This window comes from Myxocyprinus asiaticus, chromosome 23, assembly GCF_019703515.2.
Source record: "Myxocyprinus asiaticus isolate MX2 ecotype Aquarium Trade chromosome 23, UBuf_Myxa_2, whole genome shotgun sequence".
In the NCBI taxonomy this organism is placed as follows: domain Eukaryota; kingdom Metazoa; phylum Chordata; class Actinopteri; order Cypriniformes; family Catostomidae; genus Myxocyprinus; species Myxocyprinus asiaticus.
This window is the reverse complement of record NC_059366.1, coordinates 1,561,716-1,587,642: the sequence shown is the minus strand read 5'-3', so window position 1 is coordinate 1,587,642 and position 25,927 is coordinate 1,561,716. Positions and strand designations below refer to the sequence as shown.

Genomic DNA, 25,927 nt, shown 5'->3' with positions numbered 1-25,927 from the left:
TATGCGGGAATGGAGAGTATTTTCGAAACGTTTTTGGTGGAGGAAATTCTGTTCTCCTGTGGATGAGAGGCATAAATGACCAAAGTTCAGCCATGCAACTATATGTGGCAAGTTGATAGGTTCTTTGACTTGTTATCTGTTAGCCAATCAGCTTGCTCACATGTGACATGTTAAGCCAATCGGCTCGCATGGCGTAAGCTGATTGGTCCTCTGATTTGTTATCAGTAGTCAATCAACTTGCGTGGAACATTTGAATGGCTCAGTTTTTCAGTTGAGCTGGTTTCTTCTGCAGCGCGCTGTGAGAGCATTTCCAGAGATAAAACTATTTGCTCACATGGTTTGCTGGGGGTTTTCTGAGAAGGGGAAAAATCTTTCCCTGCCACCACCGCAGGCAGCTCTCACTCGGCTATCACTCGACCTGCCCCCGCCAACGGCAGCTCTCACTCGACCTGCCCCCGCCAACGGCAGCTCTCACTCGACCTGCCCCTGCCAACGGCAGCTTTCACACGACCCGCCACTGCCAATGGCAGCTCTCACTAAACCTGCCACCACTAAATGCAGCTCTCACTTGACCTGCCACCATTAAATGCAGCTCTCACTCGACCTGCTACCGCCAACGGCAGCTCTCACTCGTCTGTCACTCGTCCTGCCACTGCTGCAGACAGCTCTCTCTGGCTCTGTCACTGGTTTAAGCGTCTTCCTTGTGATCCATCACCGTTACCTGCACCTCCCTCTCGATCCATCAGTGCCACAGACCGCTCCAACACGCACCATTACTTGCGCCTCTCTTGCGATCCGCTACCGTTTAAACACATGCACATGTACTTTTTCCATACACTAGGATATTTAAAACATGAATTTGCATATTCTGTTGCTGCTACAATCCTGTCTTTTTCTTTTGCACAAGAAAACGTCATGGTTACTTGTGTAACCTCCATTCCCTGATGGAGGGAACGAGACGTTGTGTCGATGTAGTGACACTAGGGGTCACTCTTGGGAGCCCGAGACACCTCTGGTCTTTGATAAATGGCCAATGAAAATTGGCGAGTGGTATTTGCATACCACTCCCCCGGACATACGGGTATAAAAGGAGCTGGTATGCAACCACACATTCAAGCTTTATGCTTCAGCGGGTAGTTCAGCGTTGTGGCAGGAGGGACACAATGTCTCGTTCTCTCCATCAGGGAACGGAGGTTACACAAGTAACCATGACGTTCCCTATCTGTCACTCACTCGACGTTGGGTCCCTATACGAAACGCCACAACTGGCTGAACTGTGTTACGTGAACTGGCGGTGTGTGGTGGGCAGACTACTGTGTGCCTCATAGCCAGCACACCAGGTCGACACGTAACCTCCCCCAACATAGTTATGAGTGTCAAACGGCCCTTTGGGGACAAGTCGATTACCCAAAAGATAGAGACAGGCTTAACCCAGTCGTGGCCTCTTTTCCCCTTCTCTTTTTCCACTCCCTAAAAAAGAAGGGGGATTATCCGACTGGGCTGCCAGGTCTAGTCGGGGGGTGTCCCTCCCAAGGGGAGGACACCGCGGAGACCACACCTCGCCCAAAGAGAGGGGGGGATATTTAAGTGGAAGAATACGTCACATGGTCTTTCCGACCATGTGGAGAGTCTTCAAGGTAGATCCTACCCAATGGGGGAGGAGTTACTACGAACATGGAGACTGGGGAAGAGGGGCTCTGCCCAAGGAAGACACAGTTTGCCAACAGGAAAACGAATTAGCGGAAGATATATATCGCATGGGGTTAGCCTTATAGGGAACCACCACATGCGGAGCACCTACCCCAGAACAGGGCTCTTAGTTAGCATGTGTACTGGGCCGGCAGCGAGTCTCTCCGAAAACTCGACTGCCACAGGGCTTGGAGGAATTCAACCAGGGAACAAAACTTGTGAACACTATTGGGAATTAATGGTGCACATCTTCAGCTCAAAAGGAGGAGGAAGGCGCTGTGCAAGCGATACACCCGGCCGGCTATCCCAGGCTTATCCGCTTGTATTGCGTGCCACTATCTGGGACGCTTCCTTTCCGCTGTGCACCAAAGCAGATAAAAAGCTTCTCAGAGACCCTAAAGCTCTGCGTGCGATCCAAATAGATGCGTAAAGCGCGCACCGGACACAGCAACGACAGGGCTGGGTCTGCCTCCTGGGGCAGTGCTTGCAGGTTCACCACCTGGTCCCTAAAAGTGGGAACCTTGGGCACATAGCCCGGTCAGGGTCTCAGGATCATGTGAGAGTAGCCCGGACCGAACTCCAGGCACATTTCGCTGACAGAGAACGCTTTCAGGTCTCCCACTCTCTTGATGGAAGTGAGCGCAGTCAGGAGGGCAGTCTTCAAGGAGAGTGCCTTAAGCTCGGCTGACTGCAAAGGCTCAAAGGGGGCTCTCTGTAGACCCTGAAGAACTACAGAGAGGTCCGATGAGGGAACGAGGCGTGGTCTGGAGGGATTCAGCCTCCTGGTGCCTCTTAGGAACCTGATGATCAGGTCGTGCTTCCCTAAGGACTTACCGTCGACTGCGTCGCGGTGTGCTGCTATGGCGGCAACGTACACCTTCAAGGTGGAAGGGGACAGCCTCCCTTCCAACCTCTCCTGCAGGAAGTAAAGCACTGATCCGACTGCACATCTCTGGGGGTCTTCCTGTCGGGAAGAACACCACTTAGCGAACAGATGCCACTTAAAGGCATACAGGCGCCTCATAGAGGGGGCCCTAGCCTGATTGATCATGTCTACCACCGCTTAGGTCTTCCACGTCCTGTCCAGGGGCCAGACATGCAGATTCCAGAGGTCTGGTCACGGGGGCCAGATGGTGCCCCGTCCCTGAGAAAGAAGGTCCTTCCTCAGGGGAATTCGCCGGGGGGGCTGTCGCGAGTAGCGTGAGGTCTGAGAACCATGTCTGGGTGGGCCAGTAGGGTGCTACCAGGACAACCTGCTCCTCGTCCTCCCTGACCTTGCACAGGGTCTGTGCAAGTAGGCTCACTGGGGGAAATGCATATTTGCGCATGCCAGGGGGCCAGCTGTGTGCCAGCGCGTTTATGCCGAGGGGAGCCTCGGTCAGGGCGTACCAGAGCAGGCAGTGGGGAGGATTCTTGGGAGGCAAACAGGTGCACCTGTGCCTGTCCAAATCGACTCCAAATCAGCTGGACCACCTGAGGGTGGAGTCTCCACTCTCCCCTGAGGGTAACCTGTCGTGACAGCGCGTCCGCTGTAGTGTTGAGGTTGCCTGGGATGTGAGTGGCTCGCAGTGACTTGAAGTGCTGCTGACTCCAGAGGAGGAGACGGCGGGCGATTTGTGACATACAATGAAAACGCAGACCACGTTGGTGGTTGACATATGCTACCATTACCGTGTTGTCTGTCTGAACACGTGCTTACCCTGGATCAACGGCCGAAACCTCTGCAGGGCAAGCAGAATTGCCAACAACTCGAGGCAGTTGATGTGCCAATGCAGTCGCGGGCCCGTCCACAAGCCGGCAGCTGCGTGCCCATTGCAAAAAGCACCCCAGCCCATCTTGGAGGCGTCCGTCGTGACCACGACGCTCCTGGAGACCAGTTCTAGGGGAACACCTGCCCATAGAAACCCGTAGTGATGCCCGTGGTGATGACCACGTGATGTGTCCCGCGGCGCCATGCCCATCTCGGGACTCGAGTCTGAAGCCAGTGCTGAAGCGGTCTCATATGCTTCATCCCGAGTGGGGTGGCCACCGCTGAGGATGCCATGTGCCCCAGGAGCCTCTGAAAAAGTTTCAGTGGAAACGCTGTTTTCTGTTTGAACGCCTTCAAACAGACCAACACCGACTGGGCGTGCTCGTTCGTGAGGCGCGCTGTCAAAGAGATTGAGTCCAAACCAAGAAAAGAGATGCTCTGAACTGGGAGGAGCTTGCTCTTTTCCCGGTTGACCCGAAGCCCTAGTCGGCTGAGGTGTGAGAGCACTAGGTCCCTGTGTGCGCACAACATGTCTCGAGGGAGCTAGGATTAGCCAGACATCGACATAGTTGAGAATGTGAATGCCCACCTCCCTTAACGGGGCAAGGGCAGCCTCTGCGACCTTCGTGAAGACGCGAGGAGACGGACAGGCCGAAAGGGAGGACTTTGTACTGATACGCCTGACCCTCGAATGCAAACCGCATGAAGGGTCTGTGTCGAGGAAGGATCGAGACGTGGAAGTACACGTCCTTCAGGTCTACCGCCGCGAACCAATCTTGATGCCGGACGCTCGCCAGAATGCGTTTTTGCGTCCACATCTTGAACGGGAGTCTGTGTAAAGCCCGGTTCAGTACTCGCAGGTCCAAGATTGGCCGCAACCCAACGCCTTTTTTCGGTACGATGAAGTAGGGGCTGTAAAACCCATTCTTCATCTCGGCCGGAGGGACAGGTTCTACCACGCCCTTCCGTAGGAGGGTAGCGATCTCCGTGCAAGGTAGCAGCGTTTTCGTCCTTCACCAAGGTGAAGTGGACACCGCTGAACTTGGGCGGACGCCTGGCGAACTGAATTGCGTAGCCGAGTCAGACGGTCCGGACCAGCCATCGCGACGGATTGGAAAGCGCAAGCCAAGTTCCGCGTAAGGGGGACCAAAGGGACAACGTCGTCGGACGTACCGGCAGGTGGGGCCTCGCGGCGGGGCTCAAGGTGCCACACCATGTCGTGGCCGTGCTGAGTCTAGGGACATCGATGCACTTACCTGGCTCCTTGTGACAACCCCCGGAACAGCCTGGGACGGGGGAGGAAGAGGCCTGTCCTCATGACCCATGGAGACTGTCACATCGGGAGCGGATTTGTGCCACAGCTGGGCGCTCAGGGGCAGGAGACTGCCGCTGGAGCACCAAAACCTGCCAAATAGAGTGGTGGACGGTGGTCGTGATGACGGCCGTGCACACCGGATATGTGACCCAGGGAACAAGGAAACCGCTCTTGCTGAACTCTTGAGTACTGCAGCCACTTGGGCATGCAGCGCAATTAAATGCAAAGGTAAGAAAAAGATGGAGAGATCTGCTTACCAGCTCCAGAGCAGCGGGTTTCGTCGTCCCTGGGTCGCCTGTCTCAAGGGCGCTTTGAAGCCTTTCACGAGTTCTGAGCGGCCGCGAGATGGGTGGTGTCTGCTTCCTGTGGTGGGCTCCACGCCGGGGCCGGGCTGAAGGGGCGGGCTGCGGCAGAGCCGGTGCAGTCACCGCAGGGGGACGCCCTTGGCAACAAGCAGATGGGGTGCGGGATCTTGAGCCGCGCCGGGGCAGGATATGCCAGATAGCCTCCGTCTACTGCTCCACCGTCGAGAACTGCTGGGCAAAGTCCTTGACGGTGTCGCCGAATAGGCCAGCCTGGGAGATGGGGGCAGCAAGGAATCGTGTCCCGTCACTCGGAGAGCGAGGTCGGGCACCGAGCGCAGTTCCTGCATCAATCCCGGGGCAGAACTACCCTTGTGCATTTCCTTCAGCACCTTGGCAGACTTGCCATGGCGTGCAGGGCGGAGGCAGCTTGTCCAGCGGCACCGTAGGCCTTGGCCGTCAGAGACGACGTAAACCTACAGGCCTTGGACGGGGGCTTTGGGAACCCACGCCAGGTGGTGGCGCTCTGCGGGCATAGGTGCACCACGAGCGCCTTTATCCACTGGGGGATTGCCAAATAGCCCTTGGCCGCTCCACCATCGAGGGTAGTGAGGGTGGGGAAGCTGAAAAGATCGGGACCGGGCAGTAAAAAAGTGCCTCCCACGACCTTGTCAGCTCTTCATGCACTTCCGTGAAGAAAGGAACGGGGGCGGGGCGTGGCTTTGAGTGGCGCCGCGAGCCCAGGAACCAATCGTTGAGCCGCGAGGGTTCAGGGAAGAGCGGAGGGTTCCACTCTAGCCGACGCTCACGGCTGCCCGGGAAAGCATGTCGTCATCTCCGTGTCAGCCTGTGACTAGGCAATCGTCCCTGAGGAGAGGAGCCCAGCTGAGGCTTCCGCGTCCGACTGGACGAGCCTGCTCTCTGATGCTGCGCTTGAGAGCTCATCACTTTCGCGAGCTCCGAATAAGAGGTCGAACTCGCCATGAGACGAGCCAGTGGACTCATCCGGAAGCCTGATCGGGGCAGACGAGCGTGCTGGGGAATGGGAGGTCCACGGGGGGATACCCGGCAGAGGTGGTCCCATCGCCCCCAGTGCTAGCCGCGCTGGCCTCATACCCGTGGGTAAAAGGACCAAGGAGGGGAGCCTCTAGGGTGGCTTGCTTTCTTACGAAGGTGAGCCGCGACATCGTTGCCATGGACATGTCCTCGCAATGAGTACATGACCATCCACGAATGCTGTCTCCGCGTGAGCAGTGCCCAGACACGAAAGACAGTGATCGTGACCGTCAGAAGGCGAGAGATAACGAGCGCAACCAGGAATAACACTCAATCGGAAAGGCATCTTTAAAAAGGCGCGCCTTTAAAAAGACGTTCCGTGTGTTCCGTGTTTTAGAGAAATATACTCTTTTAGAGAAATATACTCTTATTTCTGCCGAAGCGCCCAGGGGCATTCTCTGCAGTGCACCAGTGCAGAGGAGGGAGAAACCGCTGAAATGCGCCGTCAGATCCAACAGGGGTGAATGAACTGTCGTGGGAATTCAGCTCAGTGAGCATGACCGTTCGGCGCCAAAGAGAAAATCTGAATGAGTGGTTGCATACCAGCTCCTTTTATACCCGTATGTCCGATGGAGTGGCATGCAAATACCACTCGCCAATTTTCATTGGTCATCAAAGACCAGAGGTGTCTCGGGCTCCCAAGACACAACGTCGAGTGAGTGACAGATCCAACCTCTCAATGTATAGCCTACATGGCTTCAATTACTTACTGCAGTAAAGATAGTTTGCGGTTTGATATTCAGACTTTATTTGCCTATAAATCCGCCTTGCACTGCTGTAGACATGTAAATAATATCTCTTGTTATTGTTCACTATTTGTGAATTCAGGTGACGTTGTTCTCCAGTCCGTAATCTGTGTTTTTTTCATAGCGCCTCTTCATTTTTAATGCGTATTGCTCAGAAAGTTGTATACCTTATAGAGTGAAACCACTTTCATCTTAACCAGTCTGATTTGTGATTTTTTTTCCACAGCAAAGTTTTGTCTGTCAACTCGTTAAGTCTGCATGTCGGGAAGGTGAAAAGTAAGCATGATTTTTTTAACGGCTATTTCCATTAAACCCCCATTAAAGTTTGTGACCTTACAAATTCAGTTGTTTTTGATAGAGCATGATTTGTGAAAACTTTCACAATCACATTTCACCGCTTTTGATTGCGTCTTACTATCCTAATTGCCTTATATAATAAGAACAATATAAGTTAGTCCTTCAACAAAAGTAGTCCTTCATGATCTGTGAAATGTTAATAGTTAATCAGTTAATATCAGTCAACCAATATTTCAAGTTTCTGAGACAATAACGTATTAGAAAAATCAGTATTTAGGCATTGGGAGATGATGTTCTTAAAACACTTTGCTTATAAAAAAGTAAGAACAATACTTTCAGTTAGAATTGTATTTGTGAAAAATTTAACAAATGCATTTCATTCATTTTGATGGAAAAGTGCATATTTACATTGTGAAATATTAATGATCTAAGCCATAAAAATACTAGGCTCAAATTGATCTTTATGATTTGTTTCTGTAAATAATAAGTAAATAATGAGATTTTTCCATTAACACCACAGGCAGCTCTCACACGAGATCCGTTAACGCCACAGCCGGCTCTCACACGCGATCCGTTAACGCCACAGCCAGCTCTCAGATGCGATCCTTTAACACCACAGGCAGCTCTCACACGCGATCCATTAACGCCACAGCCGGCTCTCACACGTGATCTGTTAATGCCACAGGCAGCTCTCACATGCGATCCATTAACGCCACAGGCAGCTGTCACATGCATTCCATTAACGCCACAGGCAGCTCTCAGACGTGATCCGTTAACACCACAGCCAGCTCTCACACGTGATCTGTTAATGCCACAGGCAGCTCTCAGATGCGATCCTTTAACACCACAGGCAGCTCTCACACGCGATCCGTTAACACCACAGCCAGCTCACAGATGAAATCCGTTAACGTCACAGGCAGCTCTCACACGTGATCAGTAAACATCACAGGCAGCTCCCAGACACGATCAGTAAACGTCACAGGCAGCTCTCACACGCGATCTGTCAACGCAAAACGCAGCTCTCACCTAGATCTGATGCAAAATCAGGAGCCTATTACACCGGACAGGATATTAACCCCCGATGAAATATTCCCCCCCACACACACACTCACCCACCCACCCAAATATATTGGAAATATGATAAATACTTCACATACAGTATCTTCCCTATTTTTGGTCTTTTTATGTTTGGAGATTTGAATTGACGCAAAGCCTGGAGAACAGTGTATACATTCTGTGTTAATAACAAAATAAAAAGTTCTACATAATGCAAGTTTCATTCTATATAATTAATATAATATACCAGTAAATCGTGCGCTGGAGCATTTTAAAATGAATTGTGATTGCTCTTCCTACTTATTTTTTCACATTCAAAAACATTTTGGATTGATATAACTGGTGATAGGTTAAGTAGCCGAATTCAGCCTTGTATGATGGTGGCAGGTCGAGTGAGAGCTGCCTGTGGCGTTGACAGGTCTGCCATGGAAAGATTTGACGCCTACTGGGTTTTCTTCTAAAAAGGTCTGCTTTGGCCATGACACATAGAAGCGCGTCTTTACAAGGTAAGCCTTAGCCAACTTGGCTGGCACACATTGCAATCTTAGGTCATTAGATTAAATTCACACATAGCTGGGCTATGTCACTAGTTGAATAATCTCTTGGCTTTCCTAGCTCAGGTACACACACTAGCGTTTAAGCTAATCGGCCAAGCAGGCTGAGGCACACATAGAAATATAGTTAATTAGCTTTACGCTATTTGGCCTGCAGCCTTGGCACACCTAGTTATCCACTTGGGTGCATATGGCTCTTCGGAGCAGCAGCAGTACATATGTCTTGGCGATAGATGTTTGGTTGGGGAATTGTGTTTTGTGTTTGTGTTCATGCATTTGTGCAGCTTCCCTGCTTTGTTGGGGGATTGTTTGTTATGTCTATGTAACATATGTTCGATGCAGCATGTCTTGTCTCATTTTTCAGCAGCAGCAGCATGTCCACATGCTAACTCAATATGTATGTGTATTTTCTAGCAGTAGCAAGTCTCTGTGCTTGCGCTGCAGCAGCAGCTGCAGTGTAGTAGATCTTGTCCACAAAGACCAACATCCTATCGATATGTTACACCCACATTCACATGCTTAATCTTTCCGAGAGCTGGCAAGGCTGAAATTTAGCTAAATTAATGTATTTTCAAACAAAACAAATTGTATGGACACAACCACACTAATTTTAAACCTGTAAACTGCTGTTTTTGGAAATTTGCACACTACAACAGAAATGGGTGAACACAGTAATTTCTTCACAATTATGTTATTGTGGCATCAACAGTCAGTGATAATTCTCCATCCTTCTAAAAAAAAAAATTAAATCACATTTGCTGAGATTTCTTAATATATTCTGTTTAATTTGTGTCTCATTCCAGTGACCAGACCTTGCTTTTAATTTAAACACTGATACACAAGCGCGTTGAATTTCTGGGTGATCAGTAGCAGCAATGTATAATAAGAGAAGATGAGTTACCAATAATTCAGTTTACCCCCAATGTTGTACTGATACAGTGGTTTCTGTTCTAAGTTGGAGCCAATGACTCTATCATCTCAAGCACTAGAATAGTTTGAAAAGGGAATTGGAATCACAGAAATGTTGAATGTTGCCAAATCCAAGATTTTGTGCAGACACCAAACTACAATTAGTGATTGGACTTGCTTTGGTTGCTCATCAAAAGACACAGTCAGCCATTCCTGAGTGCTTGACAAACTAAAGAACATGTTGAATACTACGGTCCATGACAATTAAAGTCTTCTGTTACCATATAAACTAACAGGCAAGAGTGACAATCACACTGGAAACTGTTAAACATAAAACAGTTTCAATCCATTGGGAAAATTCTAGGTACAGGCATCACACACTGGAATGAACAGAGGCCCTATAGCAAAGAAAACACTCAAACACATGCAAGACTATGCAAAGGTGTGTTTTGTTACAAGTGTTATGAATCAGCTGCTCATGTGACTTTGAGACGTGGGTGGGACAACAGTGACAGTAGCAGAATATTCATGAGCTTTGTTACCACAGCGTTCGATGTTATGTGTTTCTTTATTTCTCTTTTACTCAATTCTCTCTGCAGACGACTGGAACAGAACGGAATCAAGTCGGTCCCTCCTGGAGCGTTCTCTCCTTACAAGAAGCTGCGTAGAATGTAAGCATGCTACCACAACTGGTTGTTACAACTTGTTACAATATGTTTACAGAATTTTGTTTACTGCCTAACCAATTATACAAGACTTTAGCATCATTAAAATCATGGAACAGTGCAATCGCTGTAAGACTCTGGAATCCACCTGACTGACCCGTCTCCTGCTGGTCTAGATGGTTGGTCAGCTGTACTACATGTACCCGCTAGGGCCAAAGTTGATGTGGTAGACCCACGGGGTCAAGCTGGACCTGAAAAATGACCAACTAACAAACCAGCCCGACCACCTTCAGACAGTGTGACCTGGTTTTTCTAGCAGGGTCCAGCGGTCAGAGTGAAATTTAAGCAGCAGTAGGTGCATTCACTAAACTAGATTTAAGAAGCAGATTTGCTCATAAGCGATCTACGGTAAGGCTTGTAAAAAACAGATCTGCACCACTGTACAAATGTATATTATATTGCCATTTCGCTGGGATGTATTTTCTCCCTGACTGGTTTGCATTGCAGTGCCCATGTGTGGTTTGATGGGTAGACCACAGGCTTATTAAAGTCTTCTCCAAAGGCTATAATTCCTGCCGTTTACTAAAAGTGCTCACCACAGCACCACCACAGCAGGGCTAGAGGTTCAAATCTACCCATTTACGTACCTACAGTCAAATGAGCCAAAAACAGCCCAGGCTCAGAGTGACACAGGCAACCCTGAGAGTGCCAAACTGATTTCAGATCCTCATGGATTTCAATAGCAAGTGCTTTTACGGACAATTCTTGAGTTTGTCAAAGTGGAGGAAATAGCAGCCTGTTAAAGTGAGTCTGAATTCTCTCTCTTTCTTTTATAGAGATCTGAGCAACAACCAGATTTCTGAGATTGCGCCTGATGCCTTCCAAGGCCTTCGTTCCCTCAATTCACTGTGAGTGTTTGTGTGTTTGTGTGTATAGGTAGAAGTAAGTGTGGTGTAGTGGTTTGACAGTATTCAGTAGTGCTGGAACATTTGTGATGTCATGACATTTTTGATGGCTCATAAATATTTATTAGGTCCTGGATGCCCAGTATGTAAAATTATTAACATTCTTAAGCCAAGGTAAATATTCTTCTTGTGCAGATATACTTGATTTGTGAAAGGCCTTGCAGACACACCATGCTGACTATGCATTGACATGCAATATCAGATCAGGCTGGCTTTACCTTTACTCAAATATTTTTACGCAACCTACTTTTTTCATAAATATCTTGAGTACAACAGTGAGAAACCAATTGTGTGTGATGTATTGATCTGGGCTGTGTTTCCAGTACAACAACATAACTCTCTGCTTAGCCACCATAGGATGATGCATCATTGGAGAAATGAACTAGCTCATCCTGACTGTTTCCCGAAACCGTAGTGACTACAGTGTGCTGCACATCTGTCGTTTGAACCCAATGTTCCAAAATAATGTAATGACATTACACTGAGTGTAGAGTAAAAACTTCAGCGGAGATCGAATGGTTGTCAGATTATAATAGCTCATTAACATAGACACCAGAAAGCTGTGTATTGCGAGAAAGCTGCTTAAGACACGAAAGCAGCATTCACATGTACATACACTGTGTACGTGGCAGTGGCATTGCTGCAATAGTGGGGTTTCCCTCTTGAGTCATACGCACATGCATTCTTTTAAAATACCTGTAAGAATGGCACTTATTCATTTACAAATACGGACACATAAGCCGTGTTCTGCGGCAGAAACCTTGGTGCGTTAAACCGCTTACTATTTATCCCTTAAAAGCCACAAGGAAAATGGCGTTTGTGTTTACATGATGTTTCACAACACCGCTTTCTGCAAAAACCCCAAAATAAGCCAGTTTTTTTTTAGTGCATGTAAACTGGGTCAAAAGTCTTATAGGTATATAAGGAATAAGAGATAAAGAAGTCACAGCAAAGTCTAATGATTTGTCACTAGCTAACAAGAAACTATGCTTCTAACCACAGGTGGCGAGCTGTAGTTCAGACCACACTAATTTGCTATGCTGTTTGCAAATGTTCATTGAAACAATGGTTTCAGGAAACCAAATCGTTGAACTACTGTATGTTGGTACGATGGAACTTGCGACTATAGTTGGCTAATGATGCTTTTGGGAAACCTGATCTGAACCTTTGTAAACGATTAGAGGTCAAATGTTTAAAATCGTTTAAACAAGGAACATTGTCAATAGTGACCTGACTGTATTGTCATAAGTGCTTTGTTCTGTTGTTTGTGACTGAAGATAAACACTAGCTGTTTATTCATCTAAGCACATGAGCCTGTTTTTCAGATCTTCTAGCAGTTATGATTACTACTAGAAATTGTAATTTCCTGGCCTGGTAAAATAATGGTAATTCAGAAAATCTTAAAAAGTCATGGAATACTCTTCGAAACTTTCTATAGTAAATACTTTAGTTTCTAAAATATTTCATTGACTAGAAATTGTTCTTTGTGTGTGCAATCTATGTAAATTATTTTTATTTTCCTTAATTACAAGTGACTGGAAAAATCATGGAAATTCATTGTTCACAATGCTTAGGAACTCAGTGTGTTCTTGTATTGAATGTGTTTCTGTGATGTTTAGGGTTTTGTACGGGAACAAGATCACTGATCTGCCCAGAGGAATATTTGATGGACTCTACACCCTACAGCTGCTGTAAGTCTGAGGAACATTTCATTAGTCAGATGTTGGTCCTTTATAGCTCAGGAGACATGCCAGAGCTCTCATTCATGTTTCATTCAAGTATCGACTTTGTTTCAGATGTTTCTCCTAAAATTCCTTAATGATACCTTTAAGTGGTATCACTCTATTTCTCATGTGTTTCCAGCCTTTTGAATGCAAACAAGATCCACTGTCTTCGTGCCAACACATTTCAGGACCTGCAGAACCTCTCACTGCTTTCTTTATATGACAACAAAATCCAGACATTGGCCAAAGGCACTTTCACCTCACTGCGTGCAATCCAGACCCTGTGGGTACACACACACACACACACACACACACACACACTATGTAGCTATGTAAATATAACATAGAGTGCTTTTGTTTTAAATACAGCTAATTAAAATTGCTATTTTAATAATGACTGGAAAATGTTTCGCAGTTTTAGAATAGAAAAACATTATTTACTGTTGACGATGGTTTTGTCAGATTTAGTTGACTTCTGGAGATTTTTTTAACCCAAAGTATATCCAAGTAAACACCAAGTACTGTTATATATGAAGAATTGTTCTAAAAGATTTACACCAGCATGGTCAGGAACATGTCACTCAGATGTGCATGTGGGTGTTTAAAGGTGAACACAGTATGAATCTTCAAGTGTAATGTCATGTAAAAGAGTGTTTGTGTTGTTTTCCATCACTGCAGTCATTTGGCCCAGAATCCTTTCATCTGTGATTGTAATCTCAAGTGGTTGGCTGATTACCTGCGCTCCAACCCCATAGAGACCAGCGGCGCCCGATGCACAAGTCCGCGCCGCCTCACAAACAAACGCATCGGCCAGATCAAGAGCAAGAAGTTCCGCTGTTCTAGTAAAGCCCTCTCCAACATCTCATATATTCTGTTTTTCTAAACCAGTATTAGAATATAACATCAGATTACATACAGTTTGACTGTACATGCTCGATCACAGCAGTGAAGATGCGACCAGTTACACTTGTTATTTTAACACATTAACACACAGTATTTCAGATACAAATGACAGACAGCTGGCATTTGGCTTCTGGTCATTATCAGGTGTTGAGAGTCCCTTAAAGACCCAATCGCACACATGGAAGCTGGTTTCACATGGTTTCCACCATGTTTAAACTGCCCATTTATGATCATTAGCCCAAATTTGAGCTGATTAGAGCTGGTAGAGGGGATCCATGGTCTAACAAGCTGGCAGTAACAAACCAGCTACACTCTTCCAAAACCCATCTTGACAACTTTAAGCTATTCTATCTTCTAATGCTTGAAATGCAGACCATTTATTTGTGTAAACTTTAGACATGTTAATTACATGCTAATGTTCTTCAACTGTACGGAAAACATCATATTAACAATCCTTGAACTATACTGCCTCTTAAACTGTCATTGATTTCTGCTTGTGTCTCCATCACAGCCAAAGAGCAGTATGTTATCCCAGGTGAGTACCGCAAGCTTGACCTGAAACCTTTTCTGTGTCTAATTCACAGAACATAAAACAAGAGAGATTTTTTTAAGGTCTCTGTTTGACAAAAAACAAAAGCAGAAAGATAAATAAATAAATAGATGAGGAGAGGAAAAGACAAAGCATATTCTCTAGAGATTGCATGAAAAGGGGAGAGTGTCCTTAGTCTTGTCCTGGAGTTCAGTGTTTTATTCAATGAATAATAGATACTCCAATGTCACAAGCCTAAAATAAAACCCAGACCATAAAAACCTTCTACTGCTCCAGCCATCACTACATTTATCTCTGTCTCCCACACACAACTCACATTTACAAGAAAAGCAGTCCTGAAAACTGCAAGAGATCTTGTTACAGATATTCATCAATATTTTAGAGATGTATGAAGTCTTTACTTGAATATTCAGATGATGAGAAGATTTCCAGGACTCTCTGAATATAAATATACATCAGAGTTCTAGCCATTTTCTTTGCACTGATGAAATAGTTTAAGTATTGATATAGTACAAAATATGATTTTTTGTTCCAGCATTGCTGTTGTGTTAACTTTAAAATGATTTAAATGGTATATTTTAGACAATGATGATGGTCGGACCATGAATTTGTTAGACAACAAATTCACACCCTGAGTTGGTAGCATGGTGATTCGGCCTTCACATGTCAGGATGTGAATTAATTTCTAATAATTCAACAATCCGAGTCTGCTTATACTGTGGCTACCACATGCGGAATCATGGAATCTAGTAAAAAAAAATGCATTATGTCATGGAATATGACATATTTGGACAAACATTTATGTTTAAATTCACAATATATCAAACTAAAATTGTGATATGTCCCAGTGTGATAATTAAACTGCAAAAGTCCGTGATTTAATTGAATAAATATATAATCTGTACACTTCAAATTGAATGTGTGAAGCCGGCCAATCATACACTGAAAACACCTCATCATGAGCGTCACACGCACTCTTGTTTGTGTAAGATGAGATCACTCTGAAGTGTGCAGCACATACAGACTATGTATTTATTTAATTAAATCACAGCTTTACAGGGACAAATAATCACACTGGGCCATGTAGCAAACTGCTTATCTGGAGGTGAGAAACTACCGTCAAAAACACACAGAAACGGCAAAATAAAAGCTTGATTTAAATGGATGCATTTGGTTTTGCTTAAACATTACACTTGTTGGGCACATAAAATATCCTGGAAAATTCTGCCATGAAAATAGTGGGAACCCTGTGTTTTTATCATAGAGACATGCCTGTGGCAAGCCGGGTTTCCATTCACATATCTGAATGCAAATATAGCATGAAAAATACTGGACAGAAACACTAAGATGGGAACAAAGTTTCCAAAATGCCAATACAAAACTTATACTATACGCTCGCTTAAGACTGCATTTTTTTTTATTTGATATGGCATTTATTTGGCATGTGCATAAACTACGATGGAAACATGCCTAATTTACTCTACCGAATATATTCCTATAAGAATATAGATGCGCATCACAAATATCATGTGAATACATAAATCATTCATCAGTATCATTCTATTGCATCTCAAATGTTGCTCTAGTCATTCTGAAATCTAAAAAGCCTGTGATCAAAATTATTGGCTACCATTACCTCCCAGAACTGTGACATGTTTTCGCTCCCAGACATGAACACTAGCAAACATTAAGTTAATTGGAGCGTTTTGTCTGCACGCTCTAAACTGCAAGTAATTCATTACATTTAATAAAAGAGTCTTCATCTTCAATTTTCATTTCTATTTTTCACCAATTTTCACAGAAGTGGCTGTTTTGTTCTCTTGAACACATGTTTCCTAATCATGTCCCGTCACTCCAGTCTTCTGTTTGAACAGTGATCCATGAATATCTTCCTGTATTGTAAATCTTCATTGACGTTTTTCCTGTAGGAACAGAAGACAACAGACTAAATAATGACTGTAATAATGACCCAGTCTGCCCAGCCAAATGCCGCTGTGAGTCTAACGTGGTGGACTGCTCGAACCTGCGACTAAGCCGAATCCCTGAGCACATCCCAGCGTCCACCACTGAACTGTAAGACAGCAAATCTACATCACACACGGTCATGTGACCAGACACTATCTGCTCAAATAATAGATTGTAATGTTCTTTCCTCTCATTCTGCTGTATGCTTCACTTTATTTTTAGTCGCCTCAACAATAATGAGATCACAAGTATTGAAGCCACGGGTGTATTCAAGACGCTTTCACACCTTAAGAAAATGTAAGTGCTGTTGTCAGATTTGTGTGAGCTCACATGATGGTTATGATGCTTTACTGAAGCTGTCATGTGACCTACAGAAACCTTAGCAACAATAAGATCTCTGAGATAGATGACAGAGCGTTTGAGGGGGCGTCTTCTGTCAGCGAACTACACCTGACGGCTAACCAGCTAGACTCAGTGCACAGTGCCATGTTCAGAGGTCTGGACGGCCTGCGGATGCTGTGAGCTTAACTTCAATCTAATACAAACTTCTGGCCATATTGTGAAATACAAATGATCCGAATTCATATTTGTATCTTCACAACCATTCTGTATCTTTATTTTTCTAGAATGCTGCGAAACAATCGGATCCGCTGCATTCACAACAACAGTTTCACTGGCTTACACAATGTCCGCCTGCTGTCCCTCTACGACAACACGTTGACGACCATCCCTCCCGGAGCCTTCGACACGCTTCAGAGCCTCTCGACCTTGTATGAGCCAATACGCTGCTTTTTCTGACCATACATTGGCCGAAGTCATAATAAAGAGTTTAGCGTGTTGTTGTAGAGACAGATGTTTCCTGTAAGATCTGGGTTATTCTCAAGAAACAGAACTTCTTTCTGTTGTTGTTTGTTTTTTTGGCCCTAAACCCCGAGTCCTTAATATGTATTTTCAGCATTGCATGTGCCAATAGTTATTTTATTGTTACTAACCCTAAAGCCATAGCTTATTTTAACCCGGTCACAGTAGATTGTGGAATTCGTATGATTTGAATAGATGTAAATTCTAGTAGGATCTGTCAGTTTTAGCATAAAACTAAATTTATTACCTTGTAATAAATCACACAATCTTTTTCAGCTGTCTTGGTTCCGGAATTATTTTACACATTAATTTTTTCAATAGGGATTTAATAAAATCCTACATAAAAGAATTGTAAGCCACGAACCAAACCAGCCAGCTCCGAGGTGAATCATAACATTACAAAATTGGATTTGAAGCAAAAAAGTTTTTGAAATTCAAAAAAAAAAAAAAAAAAAAGTACAAGACGGTGTTCTTGATGTCTTTAATGAGGGAATGAACTTAAATCACAGGAAGCATTGCAAATGATGTAATCAATTTAATATCGATGGAAGGGTAAAAAAACTTTATGTTGTAGTTTGAGAGTGTAGGGAGACCGACTCAATTGTGTCATTCACAGTGTGTCATGGGAGTTGGCGGTCGCTGCAGAGCTCCTTTGGCACGCATTGTTGGCTGCGATTCTATGATAGTTGGACGTTTCTCTTCAGGATCATGGGTAGCGTAGTTCTTCATCAGAAATTCTGCTATTAAAATAAAACAAATAAAAAAAAAGTTAAAATCAAACTGATAGGTTCAACAGAATCATAAACCTTCGATTACCTTCGAGGTTTATCGTAAAAAATTCACCTACGGAGAAAATGAATGGGAGTTTTACTACCGGAACCCGACAGTTGTGCTCTATTGAAAAAGAAATAAAACATTTCTCTTTCAAAACGTTTTGGGGCCAACCCTGTCACATTCAAAATGTTTGAATGTCACAGGATTGAAGATCAGTGGAAAAATTGCAAATATCACTTAACCTATTCAAAGTAAGTACTTTTGTACTTTGTGCATGTAACAACTGTTTTTTATGTTACTTTTCCTATACTGCAGTTGAAATATTGTGCGTGACGAGGCCAGTATTAATGTAAATATTACAGAATGAAATACTGTAAAGATTGTTATAGAAATGTCTGTTTGAACTATTCATCATATTAGTAGTAAGTCATGTAAACACACATGGCACACACATGTTGCCGTTTTGTGTGAAGGACCAGCTACTTAAGCTATGTAATACACTTAGAGTATTAACATCCAAATCACAGAATGTGCTTCATGAAAAGCACACACTTCTTCAAAAGAAAACTAGCAATCTTTTTTATATGTTCCGTGGAAATAGTTATTTGGTGTTTAGGACGAGTTTTGTTCTGCAAACATGGCTGGGGCTCATTCAAATCTTTTTTTGTGTGTGTGGCAGAAACCTTCTTGCCAACCCCTTCAACTGTAACTGTCAGCTGGCATGGCTGAGCAACTGGCTGAGGAATCGCAAGATCGTCACAGGAAACCCGCGCTGCCAGCGGCCAGCGTTCCTCAAGGAGATTCCCCTGCAGGACGTGGCATTACCTGATTTCCGCTGTGAAGAAGGTAAATGACTCTTATCAGTCGCTGTGAACCAAAGAGAGTTCATTCAGATTCTAGTTATAGGCATTTTTGTCTTACTATCCAGATGACTGATCTTACAATTCTTTCTATTAGTCTCATCTCTTAGTCCTGGCTGGGTCTCTGCATTTTTCTCTCTGCCTTTTACTTGTTTTTCGGATCTAAACACCCTTCAATCTGTTCATCCCTGTATTCACTGCTTAGAGGCCCAATTAGAGCCAAACCAGCCACAGTCCTTTATAGACTATATGAATCATCTTATCTCACCTGTTTCTCTCTCAGTTTCTTTCTTTACCTTAACATTCCTACATATTTGCTCGCTTTGTCATTACTCTGTTTGTGTGTCCTGTGGGCAGGTCGTGAGGAAGTGAGCTGTACTCCACCCGTCCAGTGTCCCAGCGAGTGTACCTGTCTGGAGACGGTGGTGCGCTGTAGCAACAAACATCTACAGGTCTTACCCAAAGGCATTCCTCGCAACGTCACAGAGCTGTGAGTCTGGGTCACAACAAACCAGAACACAAATGATAGAAGTTCAGTCATGAACCTCTGCATGTCACAGGCTGACAGGTCACATGGTATAACTGATAGGTCTTTGACATGCAATCTGTTAGCCAATCAACTTGTCTACTGTCTTTGTCAAACATATAAACTGCTAAGTTGTTTTTCTCTGAAACCCTCCTTCTACCCCAGCACCACATGTCTTGATGTTCTTCAAGGGGATTGTCTGTATGACTAATTGTGCAGCAGCATGTCTTGCATGCTCAGGACAGTATTTCTGTGTATGTTACTATGACAGAAGCAGCAGCATTGCAGATCTATTGTGCCAGCATCCTAAATTTAGTCAGTGTTGTCATGAACTATTAAATCATGTCCTAACCAGGTGACATCATGTTTCCAGCTTTAAGTAATTTTTAAAAAAACTAAATCAAAACTACATTACAAAAAAACACAGCCAATCGGGGCATATTTGATGTTAATATATATCCATGATTTTGGACCAATGAGATTTCACTGTGGGTGAAGCTACCCAATGTGAGGCAACAGAGAAAAAAAAAAAAAAGAAAAAAAACTGACAAATCTTGTGTGTTTGTTGAGGTCACCGCTGGTTAGGACATGTTAAAAGATTAAAATGGCAGAGATTGCTTGTGGTCTTTTTCACATCTCCTGGTTAAGGAGATACACCACATATCTATTAATCAATAGGTGAAATAGACATGTAGAGGTGCGTTTTCACCTTTTTCTCTGTGCTTTGGCTTATCTTGATTTGAAGCATATGTTTTGCTATAAACACAAAGGTAAAAGCAATGATAAAAAGAGATATATGTGAACACTCATTATTACTGGGCAGAGCTGGGGGGAGGGTGTTTTTTTATGTGTATTGTAGCAATGACATCTCTCTCTCTCTCTCTCTCTCTCTCATTCTCTAAATTGGGACATACTGTATCATAGACTTCTAAAATTGAGCTTACTATAATTACTTTAAACTAACCCTCACCCACATCCTAAACCTAAATGAAAACATTTTGTATTATTAGAATGTTTAAAATCATTATTTAATTGTATTTATGGATTGTTATTCCAAATGAGGATGTCCAAAAATGTCCCCAAAGGGAAGTTTTGTCCAATTTGGCTAATTTTTGCATACAAAATTGTCCTAAAACTATAGCTAAGTACACACACACATACCAGATGCCTGTAGTGTGTGAAAACCTGTCATTTGGACAGTGCTCTCACTGATTCCAGAGCTGTTTCCAGGTGTGCTCTGATCTCACCCTGGCATTACCTCAAACAGACCTCTCGACCAGGTGCTGACAAGGGCTTTGTCACATTTGCAAAATGGCCAGCAGTATTTCACATATACAGTGTTTTCGGTAATTCAATGATAGACAGAAAGTGATACAGAAGACACAAAATTCTCCTTCTTGCGCAGCAAATTGAAACACACACACACACACTCACACACACAGTCCTTGCACATATTCTGTCGATATTTAGTAAGACCAGACATCCCACATCCCTCCTGGCAAATACAACTCTTTAAGGGATTCTGTCAACATTTACTCACCCCCATGTTACAAACCTCAATGATTTTTGGTTTTCTTTCATTGTGACCACAAATAAAGGATGTCATTCCCTTAGAATAAAATCTAGTGGCCACAACATATCATGTGCCTGCGAGTTAATATGACGTGGCCATGACAAAACTAAGTGAACTGTCCCTTCCCGGGCACTGTAGGTTTAAGGGTTGGAATTTGAGGGTAGAGTTAATAAGTCCAACAGCTCACTGTATTACATAATTTACAACAAAAAACAACTTGTTTACAACTATCTTTTGACGCCCCTCTGTGGACATTTCACCCGGAAACTGGAGCTCACACTTGACCAAGCGTTCAACAACACCTCCAGCTTTGGCCACTGGGGGCAGTAGTTTGAATTTCAGTAAGCACAGACCGAATTCAGATGAAGAACTTTCAACCTACTGTTGCCGAATTCACAGCGAGATCAGTCTGGCCTAATTTTGAATTTTGGTCTTTTCCACACACAAAGCTTCAAAAGACTTATATAATAAGAATATAGCCTAATGCGCAAGTCGTATCTACTATTTTTATGATACTTTTATTATGCTGTTTTGTCATTTTTGGAGCTTGGTCAGTATAGACCAGTGGCAGGTCACTTTGATCCAGCCGGCATTGTCTATTGTACAGATGAGACAATGTGGTATGTTCTAATATAATGTCATAAAGCAAATAAGAGAAAGCATTAAAGTGAGTTCATGTCTGCAGGTACCTGGATGGAAACCAGTTCAGCATTGTGCCGAAGGAGCTCTTCACCTTCAAAAATCTGCAGCTGGTGTATGTCTCTCTACATTCTTTGAGAAGTTCTTGCTTTTATACTCTTAAGTTGTTAACTTGCGATTTGAGTTATTTGTGAACTGATTTGATGGTCTCCATTTGTTTTTGTTTCAGAGATCTGAGTAACAACAAAATCAGCACCTTGACTAATTCATCGTTTGCCAACATGAGTCAACTTACTACCTTGTATGACTTGAACAATAATAATCTTGTAAACTATTACCCAAATGAAGCTGTGAAAATCAGTCTCATTTGAGCAACTGTCTGTTTTTGTCCTGCAGGATTCTGAGCTATAATGCTCTTCGTTGTATCCCGACTCTTGCCTTCGGGGGTCTTCGATCTCTCCGTTTGCTGTATGTATTTTTTGTCTCTATATATGCCACACTGTTTTGAATTAAAAAACACTAAGAACTATTGCTAAGGAGGACTAACTGTCCCTTGGCATGCTGGCTGGGAAGTCACAAAAAGGCAAATATTAATTATACACAGATCATTTCAAAGAACCGTTTAAAGTTTTGATAAATACAAAGTCTATGTTATGTGTATATCCAGAAATGAGGTCTGTAGTAGATTATTTGCTAATTTTCAAGTCAAAATTAAAATGTAAAAAAAACATTATTAAAAAAACGGATATATTTGCTGACCATATACTGTAATTTGGTAACTTCATCCATACATGTGCCACTGTGGGTCCTGAGCTTTTGTAAATCAGTGGATAGATCCATGGATCAGCAATTATTTGTGGACTTTGACTTGTGGTAACATTTTCACTTTGTCTACGAGGGGTTCGGGGTTATAATCTGCCCTAATATAGCGTTTTATTTTAAGAAAGCAAGACTGCATCATTTGTTTGCATTTTGCTTTGTTATTTAACTGGAAATTAGTGAGGGTTATGGAAAAAACTGAGCGAGTAGAGTGTACGTCTGTGTGCACAAAACAGAGTTTCTTTATTGTTAGTAAAAACCAAATGTGTTCAGAGCCCTGTTGTTTTACAGCTGTCTTGTCACCTATGAATCAGTACAGCAGTCTCTGTTGTTTGAGAGTTCAGTTCAGTCCATTCATAGTAACGCAACACCAGCGTCCTTGAATTCCGCAGGAGCTCCCTGCCAAACTTGCAGCATGAAAATAGATAAACCCGACCAAAATAATGAAGCAGGTGTCCAACAAGACATGCAATTGTGTCATATGAGAATGATATCCAAAAGTATAAGAATTATGAGAAACTGTGAAATTACAAGTTATAATGAAACTAAATGATTAAATGAGTTAAATTGCATTAGAAATTAACACAATTAATCATGCTGAACATTAATTCTGTCAGAAGGCCGTCCGTCCGTCCGATTAATTCTGATTAATTAATTGGCATCTCATGTAAAAAACTTGATTGTCCTGGCCATTTTTTTTATTTATTTTTTATTCACCCAGACAATTTTCCACATTTGAGACTGTATGAGCTCATCTTTTATTGACAAGACATTACAGTAGGTCGCAACACAACATCTTTGTACAGCCACACAGTTGTTGCATACAGTTTGATATGTTCATAACTACAGTGTCTTCATAATTTGTTGGCCATGTTGTAAGACTGGTGATGTTTTCTTGGATTTAGTTGATGGGTCGTCTCTCTTGTGTCATTCCAAGGTCTCTGCATGGTAATGACATCTCAGAGCTGCCTGACGGGATCTTCAATGATGCTGCATCACTGTCACATCTGTGAGTAATCGAAACACTTTCCAAACAGACACACAATAACATTCATTCACATACACAACTTCAATACATATATGTGCTCTCAAGATAATTCCAATTGACAAATTTGAGTAACACTCATAAAATTGCACACATGAACAGAGACTAGCCATAGACTCAGAGTAAATCAGCTCAGTCTGTTATGTCTGCTTTGCCTTCAAGCTACAGTTGTAGAGCCAGACAGCAGTAAACACACGTAACTACGTACACATTGTTCAAGTGTCTTGCCAGGTTCATGCGCTGGGTGGTCAGTCTGCTGTCTGTCTTCAGACCCATTTAACACGTTCATGTGTTGTTATTTGTGGCTGTTCTGTGTGAGCTTTAGACCGTGCATGTAACCTTATGCATTCAAACATACACACGTCTGTGTGTCCTGTTATACAAATACAACAGACAGTTCTGTCTCTAAAATCTGGCTAAATAAGCAACATTTGAAGCTGGTGAAAAACAGACACATAATATGAACACTGCATGATCTTATTTTGCAGTGACCTTATTGTGATTTTAATATTACTACGTAATCATTTTGTGTTGGAATTAGTGGAACATTGGTGACTTTTCAACACTGTTAAACTTCACCAAAAACTATATGTCACAGAATTTGGCTATTAATATGATAATATCTATATCAAAAATCTAGATAGTTAAATAAATCAAATATACTAATAAAAAAACAGCTGATTCCCATTTAAGCTGAAGACCTATCCAGTAGTTTTGCTTTACCAATTTAATTTCCATCAATTCAAAAGAGGCCGCTTTTGATGTCATATGGATGGATCAGGCATGCCAAGAGATTCCTCTCTGGTGTATCTTCTCCAGAGAGGACATACAGTGTGATATAGATGAGAATTCTTGCCAAATGAAGAAGGCAGTATTGACTAGAATTGCTGTTTCCATATCTGTGCCAATATGAATGTATACAGTTTGATTGTTTTTTTTTGTTTTTTTTTGTTGTTTTTTTTAGTTACAGAGAATTTAAATTAATCAATTTAAATTTGTATTGTATGTTGGAGTTACCATATGCAAAAAGACAAGTAAGGCACACTAAAACATAACATTTGTACATTTATTACTGTAATACACTGCAAGGTCTAGAGCGCCATCTAGCAGTAATGATGGAGTAGTACATCATATGCATAAGGAGCTTGTTCCTGAGCCAAGTTCAAATACAACTCATTTTGATGAAGAATTCAAGTCAGTAGTGGTTAAGGCTGATTTAACTTGAACATGTTTGATTGTTGTCAGGGCGATTGGGGCAAACCCTTTATACTGTGATTGCCGACTGCGTTGGCTCTCTGATTGGGTGAAAACTGGTTATAAGGAGCCTGGCATTGCTCGCTGTGTCGGCCCACATGGCATGGAGGGCAAATTACTGCTAACCACCCCTGCCAAGAGGTTTGAATGTCAAGGTAAGATGTGTTTTATGTGCTAAATGCATAGTTTAAAGACTTTAAAGGTGCCACCACACTACTGACAACTAGATTAGCTTCTGGTTGGATTTGAACTTCAATTTGATCTGCCCTACGCTTTCAACAGTTTTTTTTTTTTTTTGGAACAGTTAAAAATTTTAATTCTGTCATTATTTACTCACCCTCATGTCATTTTAAACCCAGGTATGCTTCATTCGCTGGTTTAAATTTCAGCAGTTGATAGCGACTGTAAAGCTTAGAAAGGCACCCAAAATTGTCATAAAAGTAGTCCATGTGACTTGTGTGTCATATTCCAAGCCTTCTGAAGGCAAATCATTAATTATCTCATGTAGACAGAGAACAAATCAAATATGACGACATATGACGTCAATAATATCAAACCTTATCGGTGTCTTGTGACCAAACGTTATGATGTCATAAGTGATTGTATGCTTTCAGGAGACTTGGAATATGACGCACAAATCGCATGGACTACATTTCTGACACTTTTGAGGCTTTTTTAAGCTTTAAAATTAGTCACTATCAACTGCTATTGTGTTGAAATCAGCGAAAGGGAATATCCTTTAAAACATCTCATTTGTGTTTCACAGAAGAAAGAAAGTCATATGGGTTTGGAATGACATGAGAGTGAGTAAATGATCACAGATTTTTGGGTGAACTATTCCTTTACACATTATCTAGGTAATAATTGATGTGTTGGTTAAATGAAATACACCGATCAGCCACAACATTAAACCCACCTGCCTAATATTGTGTAGATCCCCCAGGAGATCAGCAGTTGCAGAAATACTCAAACCAGCCCATCTGGCACCAACAATCATCCATGCAATTATCTAATCAGCCAATCGTATGGCAACAGTGCAGTGCATAAAATCATACATATACGGGTCAGGAGCTTCAGTTAATGTTCACATCAACCATCAGAATGGGGAAAAATGTGATCTCAGTGATTTG

The 25,927-nt window shown here is 43.0% G+C and overlaps 1 protein-coding gene across 1 annotated transcript in view; it reads left to right on the top strand.

The window, feature by feature from the left end:
• Positions 1-25,927, top strand: part of slit1a (slit homolog 1a (Drosophila)) — a 166,908-nt gene that overhangs the window by 128,982 nt on the left and 11,999 nt on the right. The window contains exons 10-26 of the mRNA XM_051651126.1: positions 10,274-10,345; positions 11,176-11,247; positions 12,924-12,995; positions 13,168-13,311; positions 13,707-13,870; positions 14,443-14,466; positions 16,410-16,554; positions 16,669-16,743; positions 16,821-16,964; positions 17,073-17,216; positions 18,761-18,927; positions 19,299-19,431; positions 21,726-21,794; positions 21,909-21,980; positions 22,076-22,147; positions 23,436-23,507; positions 24,789-24,952. Coding sequence (XP_051507086.1) covers positions 10,274-10,345; positions 11,176-11,247; positions 12,924-12,995; positions 13,168-13,311; positions 13,707-13,870; positions 14,443-14,466; positions 16,410-16,554; positions 16,669-16,743; positions 16,821-16,964; positions 17,073-17,216; positions 18,761-18,927; positions 19,299-19,431; positions 21,726-21,794; positions 21,909-21,980; positions 22,076-22,147; positions 23,436-23,507; positions 24,789-24,952 — 1,805 coding nt within the window. The remainder of the gene's footprint in view (positions 1-10,273; positions 10,346-11,175; positions 11,248-12,923; positions 12,996-13,167; positions 13,312-13,706; positions 13,871-14,442; positions 14,467-16,409; positions 16,555-16,668; positions 16,744-16,820; positions 16,965-17,072; positions 17,217-18,760; positions 18,928-19,298; positions 19,432-21,725; positions 21,795-21,908; positions 21,981-22,075; positions 22,148-23,435; positions 23,508-24,788; positions 24,953-25,927) is intronic.